Below are 15,744 nucleotides of genomic sequence, written 5' to 3'. Positions count from 1 at the left end.
CTTTTTCTGAAGGGTGAAAAAAAGGAACCAGAATACATATAAACAGCACTGAACTGGGAGCTTAAGGACTGTGTTATTCACTGGTTATATGACCCAGGGCAGTCTACCTCCATAGGCTTGAGTTGTTTTACTATATATTGAGGGACTCTAGCTAGAGCCATTCTACTTCTACAAATCTATGACTCTAAGAATGCTCTTGGTGACTAAAGCATCACAGCATTGCTATGGGATGCCGGTTGTAAGGTCTTGTGCCTCATCAATTTGATGATGACTTTGTGAGTCTCTTAATTGGCATGAGTTAGGTGGACCGTAGGTATAAAATTCAGCAGATTGTGGGTTACCAATATCAAAAGAAACTGCCCAACCCATACTTTTGTTTAGAAGCAGAAAATCAGAGTTGCCCTTGCTTTTATGCAAAGCATTCCCATTTATGTAATGGGAACACAGTCCCTTTGGAAAACAGCACTCTCACAAATATAGTCTTATTCCATCTTTAAGACAGCTCTTTGAAGGAAATAGACCAGAAATAACTAGTCTCATTTTACAACTGAGTTTACCAACTTCTCTTGTGTTCTTATTATATATGTATAAGGCAGCATGCAAGGTGGCATGGGAGTACATAAAAACCACTGAGTTCCTGGTTCAGAGAGTTATTGGAGAAAGAGGTACAAAGTGATTTGCCTAGGATCACACAGTTCCTTTGTGTAAATTCAGAATAAGAATTCTGACTAGTTAGTTACCAACTTCTTGGTCAGGGCATTTTTCTTTGGGTCAAATTAAGACAGATAAACTCAAATAGATTCGAGGTTCCAGTTTTTCATGCCAGCAAGGAAGATAATTTAAAAACTAAATATCTCTCAAGTTTTTTTTTAGCTAACCTCATTTTAAGAAGCATGGATTTTGTTTCCATTTATATGAGGCATTTAAGAAGATGTTTCATTTCCATGCCAAATGAAGTCGCAGTTGATGTTTTTGTAGATTAAAAACTTGATTCTCACATTCATGCTACATTTCATGTTGCTTTATACCCTAAAGACCCATCCAGGGGTTTAGGTGTAGTTCATTCCACATCATGAGAGAATGCAGCTGGTCTTTTCTCTTGTATTGTCACATTCTACATGCCGCCTCTGTGATCATATATGAAGCATGTTATTTTTCTCTTCTCTCTCTCTCTCTCTCTTTTAGATACAGCTTTCCAAAATTGGGCCACCTTTTATAATCAAGAGCCAACCAGTCTCCAAACCGGAGTCTCGAGCATCCACTAGCACCTCTGTCAGTGGAGGCAGGAACACAGGAGCCAGGACTCTTGCAGATATCAAGGCCCGGGCCCAGCAAGCTCGGGCCCAGCGAGAGGCTGCTGCAGCTGCTGCTGTAGCTGCTGCAGCGAGCATCGTCTCTGGAGCGATCGGGAGCCCAGGAGAAGGTGGAAAGGCGAGAACCCTGGCACACATCAAAGAGCAGACAAAAGCTAAGCTCTTTGCAAAACATCAAGCCCGAGCCCACCTTTTCCAGACCTCTAAAGAGGCCCGATTGCCTCCACTCAGCTCAAAGGAAGGGCCTCCAAACTTAGAAGTTTCTTCTACCCCTGAAACAAAAATGGAAGGTTCAACGGGTGTCATTATTGTCAATCCAAACTGCAGATCTCCCAGCAACAAGTCTGCACACCCCCGGGAGCCCGCCACTGTATTACAACAGTCTCTTAACCCAACTAAACTTCCAGAAACTGCCACTGACTTATCTGTGCATAGTTCTGACGAAAACATACCTGTGTCACATTTATCCGAGAAAATTGTTTCATCTACCTCTTCAGAAAATAACAGTGTGCCCATGCTTTTTAATAAAAATTCTGTCCCTGTATCTGTTTGCAGCACTGCTATGTCGGGAACAATTAAAGAACATCCCTTTGTGAGTTCTGTTGATAAATCCTCTGTTCTAATGTCTGTTGACAGTGCAAACACTACGATTTCTGCTTGTAATATAAGCATGTTAAAAACCATCCAGGGAACTGACACTCCGTGCATAGCCATTATACCAAAATGTATTGAAAGCACTCCCATGCCGGCCACTACTGAGGGCTCTAGTGTATCGAGCTCCATGGATGATAAGCAGTTACTAATACCAAGCAGTAATGCTGGTAACTTAGTCTCCAGTCAGTACACCTCTGTGCCAACTCCCTCCATTGGAAATAGTTTGCCAAACCATCTTTCCACTAGCTCTGTCTTGATTCCCCCATCGGGAATTAACAACAGATTTCCTTCTGAGAAGATAGCCATGCCTGGGAGTGAAGAACAGGCCACTGTCTCCATGGACACCACTGTGAGAGCAGCCCTCAGCTGCAGTGATTCCGTCGTGGTCACAGACTCTCTGGTTGCACACCCACCTGTCACAATGTTTACTGGAAACATGCTAACAATAAACTCCTATGATAGTCCTCCCAAGTTAAGTGCTGAAAGCTTGGACAAAAATTCAGGGCCTCGAAACAGGGCAGACAATTCTGGGAAACCTCAGCGACCACCAGGGGGCTTCGCACCAGCAGCCATAAACAGATCAATTCCCTGTAAAGTCATAGTGGACCACAGCGCCACGCTGACCTCCAGCTTGTCTCTGACTGTCTCCATTGAAAGTGCAGAGGCCAGCGTGGACCTCCAGGGCAGGTCAGTGAGGACAGAGGCATCCATACAGCCCATGGCCTGTCCTCAGGTGTCTGTTATTAGCAGGCCCGAGCCCGTTGCAAATGAAGGCCTAGATCACGGTTCTAGTTTCATTGCCACACCTACAACGAAACAAGATTGTAAGACGTTGCAAGCCACCTGCACAAGCCTCCGAGAATTGCCCCTTGTTGTTCCGGATAAATTAAATGAGGCGACTGCTCCTAGTCACAGCTTTGCCGAGCAGGCACGTGGCCCAGCTACTTTCAAAAGTGAAGCAGACACAACCTGTAGCAATCAATACAACCCAGGTAACAGGATTTGCTGGACTGAGGATGGGATGAGGAGCACAGGACAGCCTCTGGTGAGTCACTCGGGTGCAAATAAACAAAAAGAATATCTAGATCAGAGCTGTCCAAAGGCTATCAAAACTGAACATGCCAGCTACTTGAACGTGTCAGAACTTCACCCCAGGAATCTCATAACAAACGTCACTCTTCCTGTGAAATCCGAACTTCATGAAGTGGACAAGGGCTTTAGAATGGATACTGAAGACTTCCCTGCCCCGGAGCTGCCGCCGCCTGCTGCAGAGGCAGCCTCTAGTGCACAACAAACACAGAATGTGAAAGCTCCCACCTCGAGTCCCATGGAAGAGGCGATTTCCTTGGCTCCAGACACCCTGAAAAGAGTCCCTAGCACGGGCAGCTCAAGCTGCCGACTGTCGTCGGTGGAGGCTAACAATCCACTGGTGACACAGCTACTACAGGGCAACCTGCCGTTGGAAAAAGTGTTGCCACAGCCCCGACTGGGAGCCAAGCTTGAAATCAGCAGGCTCCCTTTGCCTCTTCAAACTACCTCAGTGGGTAAAACAGCACCAGAGAGGAATGTTGTGGAAATGCCGTCCAGCTCTCCAAATCCAGATGGCAAGGGATACTTGGCAGGGACTCTCGCACCGCTACAGATGAGAAAGCGAGAAAACCACCCCAAAAAGAGGGTGGCCAGGACTGTGGGGGAGCACACTCAAGTGAAATGCGAGCCGGGGAAGCTGCTGGTGGAGCCGGATGTGAAAGGGGTGCCTTGTGTGGTCAGCGCGGGCGCGAGCCAGCTGGGGCACAGCCAGCCGTTCAAGCCAGAGTGGCTGAACAAGCACTCCATGCAGAACAGGGTCGTCCACAGCCCCGAGGTCAAGCAGCAAAAGCGGCTGCTCCCCTCGTGCAGCTTCCAGCAGAACCTGTTTCACGTGGACAAGAATGGCGGCTTCCACCCCGACGCGGGGACCTCGCACAGACAGCAGTTTTACCAAATGCCCGTGGCCGCCAGGGGCCCCGTTCCTACCGCGGCTCTGCTGCAGGCCTCTTCCAAGCCCCCAGTGGCGTGTAACGCGTTTGCCTTCAACAGGCATCTTGAGCAGAAGGGACTGGGAGAGGTCAGTCTCCCCGCAGCACCTCACCAGCTGAGGCTAGCCAACATGCTGTCCCCCAGCATGCCCATGAAAGAAGGCGAGGAGGTGGGCGGCGCCACACATGCCATGCCAAACAAGGCTCTGGTGCAGCCGCCGCCCCCGCCGCCGCCCCCGCCGCCGCCCTTGGCTTTGCCCCCGCCGCCCCCACCGCCACCTCCACTACCTCCACCTCTCCCCAGCGCAGACGTCCCGCCCGATCAAAAACAACCGCCAGTCACCATGGAAACCACTAAGAGACTTAGTTGGCCACAGTCCACGGGCATATGTAGCAATATAAAATCGGAACCTCTTTCTTTTGAGGAAGGTTTAAGCAGCAGCTGTGAACTGGGCATGAAACAAGTTTCCTATGACCAGAATGAAATGAAAGAACAGTTAAAAGCATTTGCGCTAAAAAATGCAGATTTCTCTTCCTATTTGCTTTCTGAGCCACAAAAGCCTTTTACCCAATTAGCTGCTCAGAAAATGCAGGTGCAGCAACAACAGCAGCTCTGTGGAAATTATCCAACAATACACTTCGGTAGCACGAGCTTCAAAAGGGCGGCATCTGCCATTGAAAAGTCCATTGGGATTTTGGGAAGTGGCTCCAACCCGGCCACGGGCCTGCCCGGTCCGAATGCTCAGATGCCCATTCAGAACTTTGCCGACAGCAGCAACGCGGACGAATTGGAACTGAAATGCTCTTGCCGGCTGAAAGCCATGATTGTGTGCAAAGGCTGTGGGGCCTTCTGCCATGACGACTGCATAGGTCCTTCAAAACTGTGTGTAGCATGCCTAGTTGTACGATAAAAGCTGAGTGAAAGATGCAGTATCCCTTTTCCACACGGAAAAGCCAGACAGCATCCGCAACAACAAATTGAAAAACACGGTCATTTATATCATGCTAATTTATTTTGCTTTGGAACAGATTATCTTTTCTCTATGGGATTATTGTTTTCTTGCATTTCTCTCATAAAGGGAAGGATGCCTCCCAACCAAATGGCTTGGTGGCGTATCTTTTATGTATTTAGTTGCCATCCCCAGCTTTGGAAAATTTCTGTCTATGTGTATACAGGTCACTGCCCCATTCTTTTCTTTTTTTTTTATTCTTTTAACCCCGGTGTAGATAGGAAAAGGACATTTTTCATTACTTAATGACCAGAAATGCAGATGTAGAAAGAAGTTGATAAAAGTGATTTGAAGTGGTTATGCATTTTTCTGTAGATTAGCCATTACAGCAAAGGTTTTTACAGCTGATTTTCCTGGACTTTGCCACAATTATTAAGTCATTTGAACAAGGGAATCTGATTTAAATGTGTGATTCCTTGTATTTATTCATATCCCAAAAGTTATATTAGACGAGGTGTGCCATTAATGAAATCCACTCTCCTGATTATTCTTTTTCTTCCATTTTTACTCTTTCTCAGAGACTGTGCAGAAGATCTAGATCTGCCTTGGATTTTGTGCACATATTGTAGTGAAATGTGTCCTGCACCTGAGATGGCAGCAAAGGCCTGGTGCCCAGGAATCTGATTGTAGCCATTTGACACCTGATAATGTGAGATCAGTTGGCAACAGACAGTTATAGGCCAGAGGGTTTTGGAGCTTCATGTGTGGCTTTTAAGAGCAAGTTTGAAAACAATGTCCTAAAATTAAAAGCAAAAGAATAAAATGCTGTATATGCACATATAAATGGGTTGAAAATGTAAATATTAGTCCATTATATTCACTCTAATACAATTACTAGATATTAAAATGGGGGGGGAAATAATTGTAGTCCTTCATTGGTGACACCCATGCATTCTGGCTTCTGACCTTGCAGAAGTCAGACACCTCTTTATAAAAGTGTCAGTGATAGAAGGGAGACTACCCAAGGCTGAGAAGTTGGCATTTTTCAGAAGAAATTTTTTTTCTTATGATTCACCACCTATGTCTTTGACTCTGAAATAATCCTTATTTTCAAGAATTGTTCTAGGTATGGCATAGTTTGTTTTCTCCTTCAGGTGAATCCAATAGATTCTTCATTTTTAAAGGAACTGCTTTTGAAAAAGGGATACTGCATCTTACAGTTATCTTCAGTGTTTATCCAGTAAAGTCTGAATGTTGAGTATTTGAGCTGCCATTCCATACACTTTGGCCACTCTCATGCCGGAGAACAGCTGTAGTTCAGAAGGCTCTGTTCCCAAAAGCAAGTTCAAAAGCACATGCACATTGTGGGAAGATAAAAGAAAACAAAAACCACGTCCATTTAACTTCCGATTACAGAGCACAAAATGTGGAGTGCCATTAACCCATTGATTGATTGTGGCTGTAGAATTAAAAAAAAAAAAAAAAAAAAGCAAAAACATGGGGGGAAATCATCTGTATCCAGGGTAAGAGTGACAGATATTTTCACATGGGATCATCCTAATCCAAGTAAACTTTTTGACATTCCTTTAAAACACGTCTTAAAAGTTGACTGGATTGAGCAGAAATTACATTCCTGAAAAAAACGAACGCTCGTGGTTTTTTATAATAACTATGGTATATGTTTTTTCCCCTTCATATTTATTATTGTGATGTTGCCAAATTTCTTTAGGTGATAGAGACATCATTTTGAATAACAAATTGCTGATAGTGAAAGGTACTTTATCTTCATAAGAAAAAAGCCAAGAAAGGCCTGCTGCTGTGGCCCCGATTCAGTGCTTCAGTGCTTCAGAATTGTCACTTGTGTTTTTCACAGTATAATTACCAAAATTAACAACTGAGAAAGTTAGCAATGCACTTAACCGGCCCTTCCCAAGGAATGCAGCATAAGTTCCAGCATCATACCAGGCTGTACTGGGATGCCATCCTTATCAGTGGTGTCTTTATGGTCTGCTTGGCTGTGATATCTTGATTCTGAAGATCATGCTCTTAGTCTCACAGTGGGGCACCTCTATGATACAGACACTTGCATGCCAATTCCTTCTTCCAAATCCAGTCACTGCTATACCAGTGTCAGTACTGTCTACACCAGCAGATTGAAAACTACCACATCAGTAACTGACACAATGTTGAAAGAAACTGCAGTCTACAAACCCTTTGCATTCTGTATGTAAGGTATAATTGAGGCCAATGGGATACTGAGCTCATTATCAGTTCTGTCTTTGTTAAATACTGCCTGCAAGTTGCTTACTGGGAATAAAGAGAAGTGTCCTTCTGTATGTTTTGCTTTTTCCCATAATAGGTTTGGAGAATCAGTTGTTGATAGTGCATGGATTCTGTTATCCAGGTCCAAAGAACATAATTTTTCTGTGCCCTTGCTCTTTTTTGCCCCAGTTCAAATTCCTAGTGTTCTAATATCATTTATATAACTGAAAAAGTAATATCTTTTTGGCTAAAAAAGTAATGGCAAGGAAGAAGAGAAATTCAGAAGTAAAATGTGGATCAGATATTCTATAGGTGTCCATTTAATATATATACAAAAGCCAGTATATTTGAATTAGGTTAATAGGTTCTTAGTTTCCAGATTTCTACATGTGTCTGCCTATGTGCAAATGGAGTATGTTATTTACTACATGGTTATTGTGGTGTAATGTGCAAATTTTAGTATGTGCATTATCCTGATTACTGGACACTATTTTATCCCTATCAGGAATAGAACTTGCACATGCAACATGCAATTTTTGTTTTTTATCACAAAGGATGTATTTCCCTAAGTAGCACTTTTGGAGCAGGGGAAGGAAGAAAACTGCTATTCCCTAAACCCCCTCCTATATGATATGCATATGCCTGAGGTGTATAAAGACATTTAGTTAGTTAATGGGCATGTTAATAAGAGCATTTTGATGCAAATTCATTTTCAAAATGAAAATATTTTTTCTCCCCCAAAGTGAGAATAGCAGAAATTTTGGTGAACTGAGCACCATAGTTATATATGATATTTCCCTGCAAAGGTCTAGTTTGAAGAAAAAACTTGAAAACAAGCCTATGAGGTTGAGCCTGGTTGCTATAAAGACTTTAGGGTGGTATGTGTTTTGGGGATGAGCTATAGGAGGTTTAGTTGATTTCTGGACCTTGGATATTCTTACTCGGTTCAAAATAAACACGGAAACAAACCAGTGCATATGGTGCTTCCTAAGGCAGTCGAGAGTAAGAATATAGGTTGCTGCAGCCCCATTTCCTTTACAAACATTCAACTCGCACAATTTAAAAAGAAGCAGTTATTGTGGCCTCTGGTTTTCCAATCCCTCCGTGAAGGTGAAATTCCAGGTTTTGGAAGCTGAAGCCAAGCTTAGGGTCGCATGGTCTTCTATGGTGTTGAGGCGCCCAGCACAGCAGTAGCTGCCTGGTGGGAGTGACTCCTCTGAGCATGCAGAGCCCAGAGTCAATGTCCATCTGTGTTCCCAGAGAACAATGTGAAGGGTCCTAGAATGGGAACTCGTCAGACTGTCAGGGGCCTATGTAGCCAAAATGTCACTGAATATAAAAATCCTGTCGTCTTCAGTCCTCATGCTTTGTCACTGTAAAACAAACAAAAAGCATTTTTACTATAATTTAAAGGAGCTGCTTTTTTATAGCACATACTATTTCGCTTTGTACTATATTTGATAGTTGCAGAATAATTTAGACTGTAGAAAAACTCTGTTGTATTTGTACTGTTCATGAATGTTTCAAAGAAAGTGCTTTACTTGGTTGCCATAATTTTCTTGTACTGCTGTATTCCCCTCGCTTCATGGAAACCTAATCTGATTCATATTTTCAGTAGTTTTTTTTTTTTTTTTTTTTAATGGGTGTTTGAGTGTATTTTTTTTTTTTTTTTGGTCAGTATTCTGAATGTTTACATCTGTTTGACATTAGCCATTTAATGCCTTTTTTAAAAGGCGGTATTACTCCTACAGTGTAACAGCAAAATGTGAAATCAACCCAAACATAACATGCATGACAAACACAGATTGGGGGCAAAGGCCCTGAACATACATAGACATTTTATATCAGCATACAGAAAAGTAAAATCCTCCTTCAGTCCTCTACCAAAGAATATATTAATCCCACAGGAAAAACTCAGAAAAGGTGTGTAAAATCCTCAGAAGGAGGAGCAGTTGATTCAGTGAGACTGCTACAATTTAATACTGTTACGCTTGCTTTGATACCTGACTAAATGTGACTGAGTGCAACAAGCATTTAAAAAATTTTTAGACAGTGTTTGTTTAGAATTCAGGGATCATGCATTCTTTAATGGTGCTGTTTGTTTTTTATTTCTTTTCTACAAAGAAAACAAGTGTTGCCTACAAAAGTGACTGCTCACAATACCATAAGTTAAATGAAATGAAATGTTTGTCTCTTCATGTTTCTCTGTTTTTTTTTCCCTTTCTCAAAGTAACAACTTGGGTTTCAATATTAAAATATTCTGGAGAAAATAAAGGAATCAAACATGAAATAATTGTCATTTCAGATTTTTTTAATGAAATGAAGTATTTTATATTTGTAAGATGTACTAATAGTACATGAAAAACTTAAGAAAAAATTATAGGAAAAGTTTAAAGCATATACTGTTAAATTACACTTCTTTTTGGTATGATAAATTATCAATATATGGTTATAACTATTAAAATAGTAAAAACTAAAAGTGAAACTTCAGATATTAATGGTATCTGCAATGCTTATCCTTTAAAACTTATTTGGACCTTCTTGTTTTCATTAAGATTTTTTAAATTCTTTGTGCCACAAAGTGTTCAGGTCAGACAAATTGCTAATATCATATTTAATTTTAACTTTGAATAGTACAGAAAGTGACATATTAAAAGAGTTGCTCTGGTTAATTTTTAAAAATCCTACATGAAATATCATAGGTACAGTTATTTGAATAAAATGCTGTGAACTGTTAGAATAAAACTTCCTCGGTTATAGTTACATAAGTTAAAGAAATATGTCTTTTCAGTAACATGAATCAGATAGCATGAAATATAATTGGCTGTTAAATGAGTTCAGCTGTTTTCATCTACACAGAAAATGTTGTCTTTAGCCACCAGATGGCGAAAGAGGATATTTACTTTTGGAGGAAAATAAAAAGAATAAAACATTCTTTTTCCTCCCAAAACTAAAATAATAAAAGCCTAACTTATTCAAGTAAGTCAGAGGATGGATATTTCTAAGTTTCATTATTTTTGCTACAATGATGTTCCTCTTTTGTTACACTGTTTTTATTTTCTATTAAGATATTTACAAAATGCTTTTAAATTTTTATTTAGAATTGCAGAGGTTTTTTTTTTTATTTTTTTTCATTTCTTTACTCCACAGGCATTATCTAGCCTGAAGTGCGTTAGATAAAACTGAACATCCAGCGTTCTTTAACCTGACATTTGTTGAAACTGATCTGAATGCTTTATGTTTTGATTCATTTATTTTCATGAAATGAGTACAATTATACAATCTTTATATAAATATCCCATAATTTTTAATACATGAATGTGGCCTAATTTGAGTAATAATCTCCCTTAGTATCTAAAGTATTAATTTGTATCTGTCCATAGCCATTACCTAAGAACAAGTGATTTATCCAGTGATTTGTCAGTTTTCACGTAGATACTTTATTGTAATCAAAGATAATTATGTTATTTAGAAGGAACCCAGCCACGGGCATAGTTGATACAATAATTTGAGGTTGCTTTCTGCAGAAGACAATTCAACATAAATCCTAGAAAGTGTTTCCCACTCCATAAAATTATTTGAAGTCTTTGGTTATAGATCACCTAGACTTAATATTTCAAGTCAGAGCACACACAATTATTCACAGTGATCTGCAAAAATGAAAAGTTTAAATCGAATGTCATAGCCAATCTGGAAGTCTAAATTGGGCAATAAACCAAGCCTTCCCTACAGAAACTTTTATTCAAGTTTCCAATGTCATTGATTACAATATACTTTCACTACTTAAAATCATCTGATTTACAAAATAAGACTGAAATTTTTACCACTTTATTTAAAATAATCAGTTTTATTTTAAGTTTTGTAGCTATTGTAAATATTCTGTTGTGATAGCTGACTATAAGAAAAGCTGGTATTAAAAATATTTCGCCATCTTATAAGTCATTGGCAAATCCAGACAGATGATAGTTGAATCGAAAGACAGGGCCCTATTATAAATCAGTGAGCACTAAGTGACAATTAGTTTCATGAATGAAGAGGTTCCTGGAATCTGCTTTTGTCAACAGTTAGGATGTATATTTAATATATTCATTGCATTTATGGGAAAGTTGGTTTCCGAGGTACTTACTATTATTAAGCTAAAATTACTATCCACAGTCTCATTTTTAATTTTTATTTTTAATTATAAATTTGCAAATTATATATATTTATAGGGTAAAAAGTGATATGAATTATGAATACAATGTAGAATAAATCAAGCTAGTTAACATATCACCTCAAATACTGTTTTTTGGTGAGAACATTTGCAATTCTTAGCAATTTTGAAATGTACCTTATTATATTCACCATGCTGTGCAATATATCTCAAAGCTTAAAAAACTTGTTTTTCCTCATTGAGGCTTTGTACTGTTTGACCATCATCTCCCCGTATATATGTATTTATATAAGGAAATCATTCAGAGGTGGTTCAAAGGTCAGCTTTAACTCAAACACAGTCAAATGTCTAGGAGTTTCCTTTTTTTGCTTTCTCCAAGTAGATTGTCCACTGGATGCTCCTCATAAATAACAACTTAGCCAAAGACTGGAAGCATTAATTGCTTTAAAACAAAGTTCCAGACACTTGCAGTTGCATAAGATCCATCTCATCTTCTGGGGCCTCATCACAAAGTCTTTATTACTTTTATTGAAAATTTGTAAATGGAAAATAGGTTTCACCTTTGATCCCAACTTATATCTCTGGTTTCAAATTATAATTTTTATTTCAGGAAAATACTGTGTTCAGAATCCTTATTCTTCAATGAAGAAGGAATACAGAGGTATGAAGAACTATGGTTCTTTTTTCCTTGATTCCTGTGGCTTTCAATATGCGATTCTGGGATGTTATTGCATCTTTCAGATATGTGAAAGCATGACTGGCCTTAGTAACTATTGGAAGCATATGAACTTTTTCTGAAATTTCTCTCCTATATAAAAGTTACAACATTTATGTATGTCCGTTTATATGGAACATTTCTTACTGTAATATAAACTTCATTTGCTAATCAAGTTAAATCTCAAAATGAGGGGTTTGAAAGGCTTGGTATATGAATAGGAACAGTTTTCTATGATGGCTTGTAAGTGGAAGCCACTATCACACTTTACGCTCCTCTTCTTTTAATCATTGGCTCAATGTAGGTTTTTTAGTACATGAATTTATGTCTTTACAGGAAGGCAAATAAAAATGATGGAAAATTACTGGATATCTTAAAAAGCACCATTCAACATATTAAAAAGCTTTTAAAAACTATATTCAGAGTAGGAATCTATGGATAAGTTGTTATTTTTAACCTACAAATACCTAATATTCTCACTGCCAGAGGGCCAGTTCAGAGCAGATCATAAGCTTTTTGAGTATCAGAAAGACACTGTAAGATTGGTAGGAGGCAGTTTCTTTTTCCTTCATATTTTGATATTGGAAAGATTCTTTGGGGGCAAGTGTTCTGTCCAAAAAGCTTTGCTTGGCAAAAACTTACAATAATGAAGGATACTATTCCCTACAATCCCAGTTTTATAATTGTGACTCAGTAATAAATATCATTCCTACAAAAATGAAGTTAAAGACAACTTCATGATCTGACTATGGAGATTTTACAAGTTCCCTTCATGTAGATAAAATTTTAAGGGTTTTAACTATATATTACACCAGATATGGCAAGTTCCCAGGGTTATTTCAAAAAGCCGGACTGTCTTTCTAAAACATAATAGTAATTGATAATATTAGGGAAATGGTAAGTACCAAGTACTGCAAAGCATTTTACAAATATTATCACATTTATTCCTAGAAAAACTCTATAAGGTCAATACTGCTGTAATACATATGTAATCAATAAGAAAAATGATGCTTAGAATGTTTAAAGAACACTGAGCTAATATATGGGCTATAAAGAAGATTTTTCAGAAACCAAAGCCCATTCTGTTATTTACTTCAATATGCAATGGCTGCTACACAGATTCTGCTAAGTACTGGGGATTCTGAGGAAAAAGTCAGAGGGTCCTGAACCTTAAAACGTTTGTAGGATAGTGGGAAAGATAATAAAATAATTTTAATTTAATATGACAAGAGTATAACCAAAACATGTGCAAGGTGGAGTGAGCAAGAGAGCAGCCAAGGGAATGAAATAATTTAGGACTGCCACTGGCTGAGAATGAGCCCTTCAGAAGGGCATCTGTTTCCCTCCCCTGGCATGGATTAAAGGCAGTCCCACAGGACAGAAGGGCATGTTCTTCCCTGTTAGCATCACAACCATTTCCCTGGAACAGGGGTCATCAATAAAGACACTGTAATTCCTGATAATGATCTCTTTGAGGTATATGACTGTTAACAAAAAACAAAAAAAAAAATTAAATTTTTAAAGAATTAAAGTAAGTTTTATTCAGAAGTCTCACTGAGGACTATAAACTGAGGACTATAGCCTGAAGGCAGTCTTTCAGAGAGGTTCTGCCAGACTACTCCAAAACAGTGTTTTAGCTCATAGCTTATAAACAGGTAGTGGAGGTTTAGTACGTGCAAAATCACATCCGAGTTTGGGTGCAAGAGTACATCTGGCTATAAATTGTAGAGGTGTAATCACTAACCCTGTCAGGGTTATCTTACGTGTAGGGAAACGTGAGGGCTAGGGTCATTTATCTTTCAAAGAATATAGTGTCTCAGGCAAAAGATTCAAGAACCATGTGCTCTATCCTATTTTGGCTTCAAAGCATTCTTCCGGAGAGCTGCATGTTGTCACTAAGTCAGGGCTTTGTGAAATTATTCTAGCAAGCCAAAATGAGCAAACATGACTTCTTATGCTTGCTGTTCATATTTTGTCTCACAGGTCCGTTACATAGTTCAGAGCTCTGTCCCCAAGCTCTTCTTTCATGAATCTAGGAATAGGTTCGGATGTTGATAATGTTAATAATTGATTTTGTAAAAGTTGATAACATATCAAAATGATATTTGTGGTGCCTTATGTCCTTGGTGGTCATGGATTTTTTTTAATACTTTTTTTTTAAAAAATCAATATACTATATGTACTTATATGTAAAAGTCAAATAGAGACTTATAGAGACTATAGCAAAAAAATTGCAGTGCACTGATATAAACTTCAGTGTGAGCAATTAATTTTTTTAAAGGAGAAGACATTGCTTCTGACTACTCATAAGATTTATTAGGGTGTGGATAAGAAAACAAAGAGCTAGTCTTGCACATGCAAGTTGCAAGTTTGGATTGAAGTCAAGGAACTTATAAATGTTCAGTACTTTTAACAAATAAAATTGTTTCCCACCCTGCTGGTGATCACAGAAACAGGGGATGTTTTGGTCATTTGGGGAGTATGAAAAAGCATAGAAGAGTCAGTGAACAGATAACACCAAAATATATAGTGCCAGAGATGAACTTCATTTGTATCAATATTTTTCCAAGCAAGCCTTGCCTGTTTAAGTGAATCCTACAGCTCTATTAATTCCACACTGGTAACTGCAGACACAAGCGATGGATGTTACTATGCAGGGAAGTCTAAGTCTATAGCACCCAGTGATCCACGCTGCACTGTCTGTCATCCTGCCACAGCTGTGAGCGTGACTTTTGGTTATTCATATTCCTACTCAGTGTCTGACTCATTATCTTCCCTACAGGATGAAGCCATCTTTTATCACCTCTTGCTTGCAAATATTTCTATTAAAGCCATCTGGCAACCTAATATTTCAAATATTTTAAAAGAATTTGTTTGAAAATATTGTGAAACTAAGACATTAGTTTATAAGTTTAGATTTACTGAGAAATTACATTTTCCTATTTTCAAAAAGAGACACTTTCCCTTTCTCTTTAAGAACAACGTGTCATCTCACTTAATACGAGGAGACTTTACTCCTTGGCCCTCAATACTTGTAACGGGATTCCAAAGAATTGTAAGTCACTTTCAGTGCCAAAATTCATCCAACATTCTTCTTATTTTAATCACCACCTCTATGCTAGGTGCTGTAAATATGGCATACAAGGTTTTGCTGGTGACTCGATTTTTCAAGAAAGATAAAGTTATCAAACTTTTTTTTAAGTATGTTGTGCTTCAGCATTGAACCATAAAATATTGTCATAAGATGGATAGGATTTTCTCAGAAAATGCCATTCAAACTTACCTTTCCAATAGATCCTATTTCCCAGAACAGCTTGGGTTTGGATGGGGGAAAGAATTGAGGGATTCAAATTTTGGAAAGATGTCTCTTTTGAAGTTATATTTAATTTCCAAACTCCAAATTGAGGGATGTAGAGTTTTGGAAAGATAAGTCTCCTTTGAAGTTATATTTTTAATTTCCAAACTACTTTATCAGAGTCAAAATATTTAGCAATATAGTATAAGAAGCAAAATAGTTTTCTATATCTTCTATTGAATAAATTATACTTTCTAATATAAAATGAAAATTTTAAAAGAAAAAACTCCCATATATGGAGAATGGTTTGTCCTCAAATTTGGCTCATCTGGTGAAAACAGCACAGATGGTCTAGCTTGCTTCAGGATTGTGGTTTCGTGCCAT

At 38.7% G+C, this 15,744-nt stretch overlaps 1 protein-coding gene across 2 annotated transcripts in view; it reads left to right on the top strand.

Moving 5' to 3' along the window:
* The window catches only part of ASXL3 (ASXL transcriptional regulator 3), a 172,842-nt gene extending 164,005 nt beyond the window's left edge, over nt 1-8,837 (top strand). For both annotated transcript variants that reach the window (XM_075993568.1, XM_075993567.1), the window contains one exon: nt 1,186-8,837. In XM_075993568.1, coding sequence (XP_075849683.1) covers nt 1,186-4,896 — 3,711 coding nt within the window. In that variant the 3' untranslated portion in view covers nt 4,897-8,837. The remainder of the gene's footprint in view (nt 1-1,185) is intronic.
* Nucleotides 8,838-15,744: the final 6,907 nt, after the last annotated feature.

The sequence above is a fragment of the Microcebus murinus genome, chromosome 17 (genome assembly GCF_040939455.1).
Source record: "Microcebus murinus isolate Inina chromosome 17, M.murinus_Inina_mat1.0, whole genome shotgun sequence".
NCBI classification, from domain to species: domain Eukaryota; kingdom Metazoa; phylum Chordata; class Mammalia; order Primates; family Cheirogaleidae; genus Microcebus; species Microcebus murinus.
This window is presented reverse-complemented; position numbering and strand designations above follow the sequence as displayed.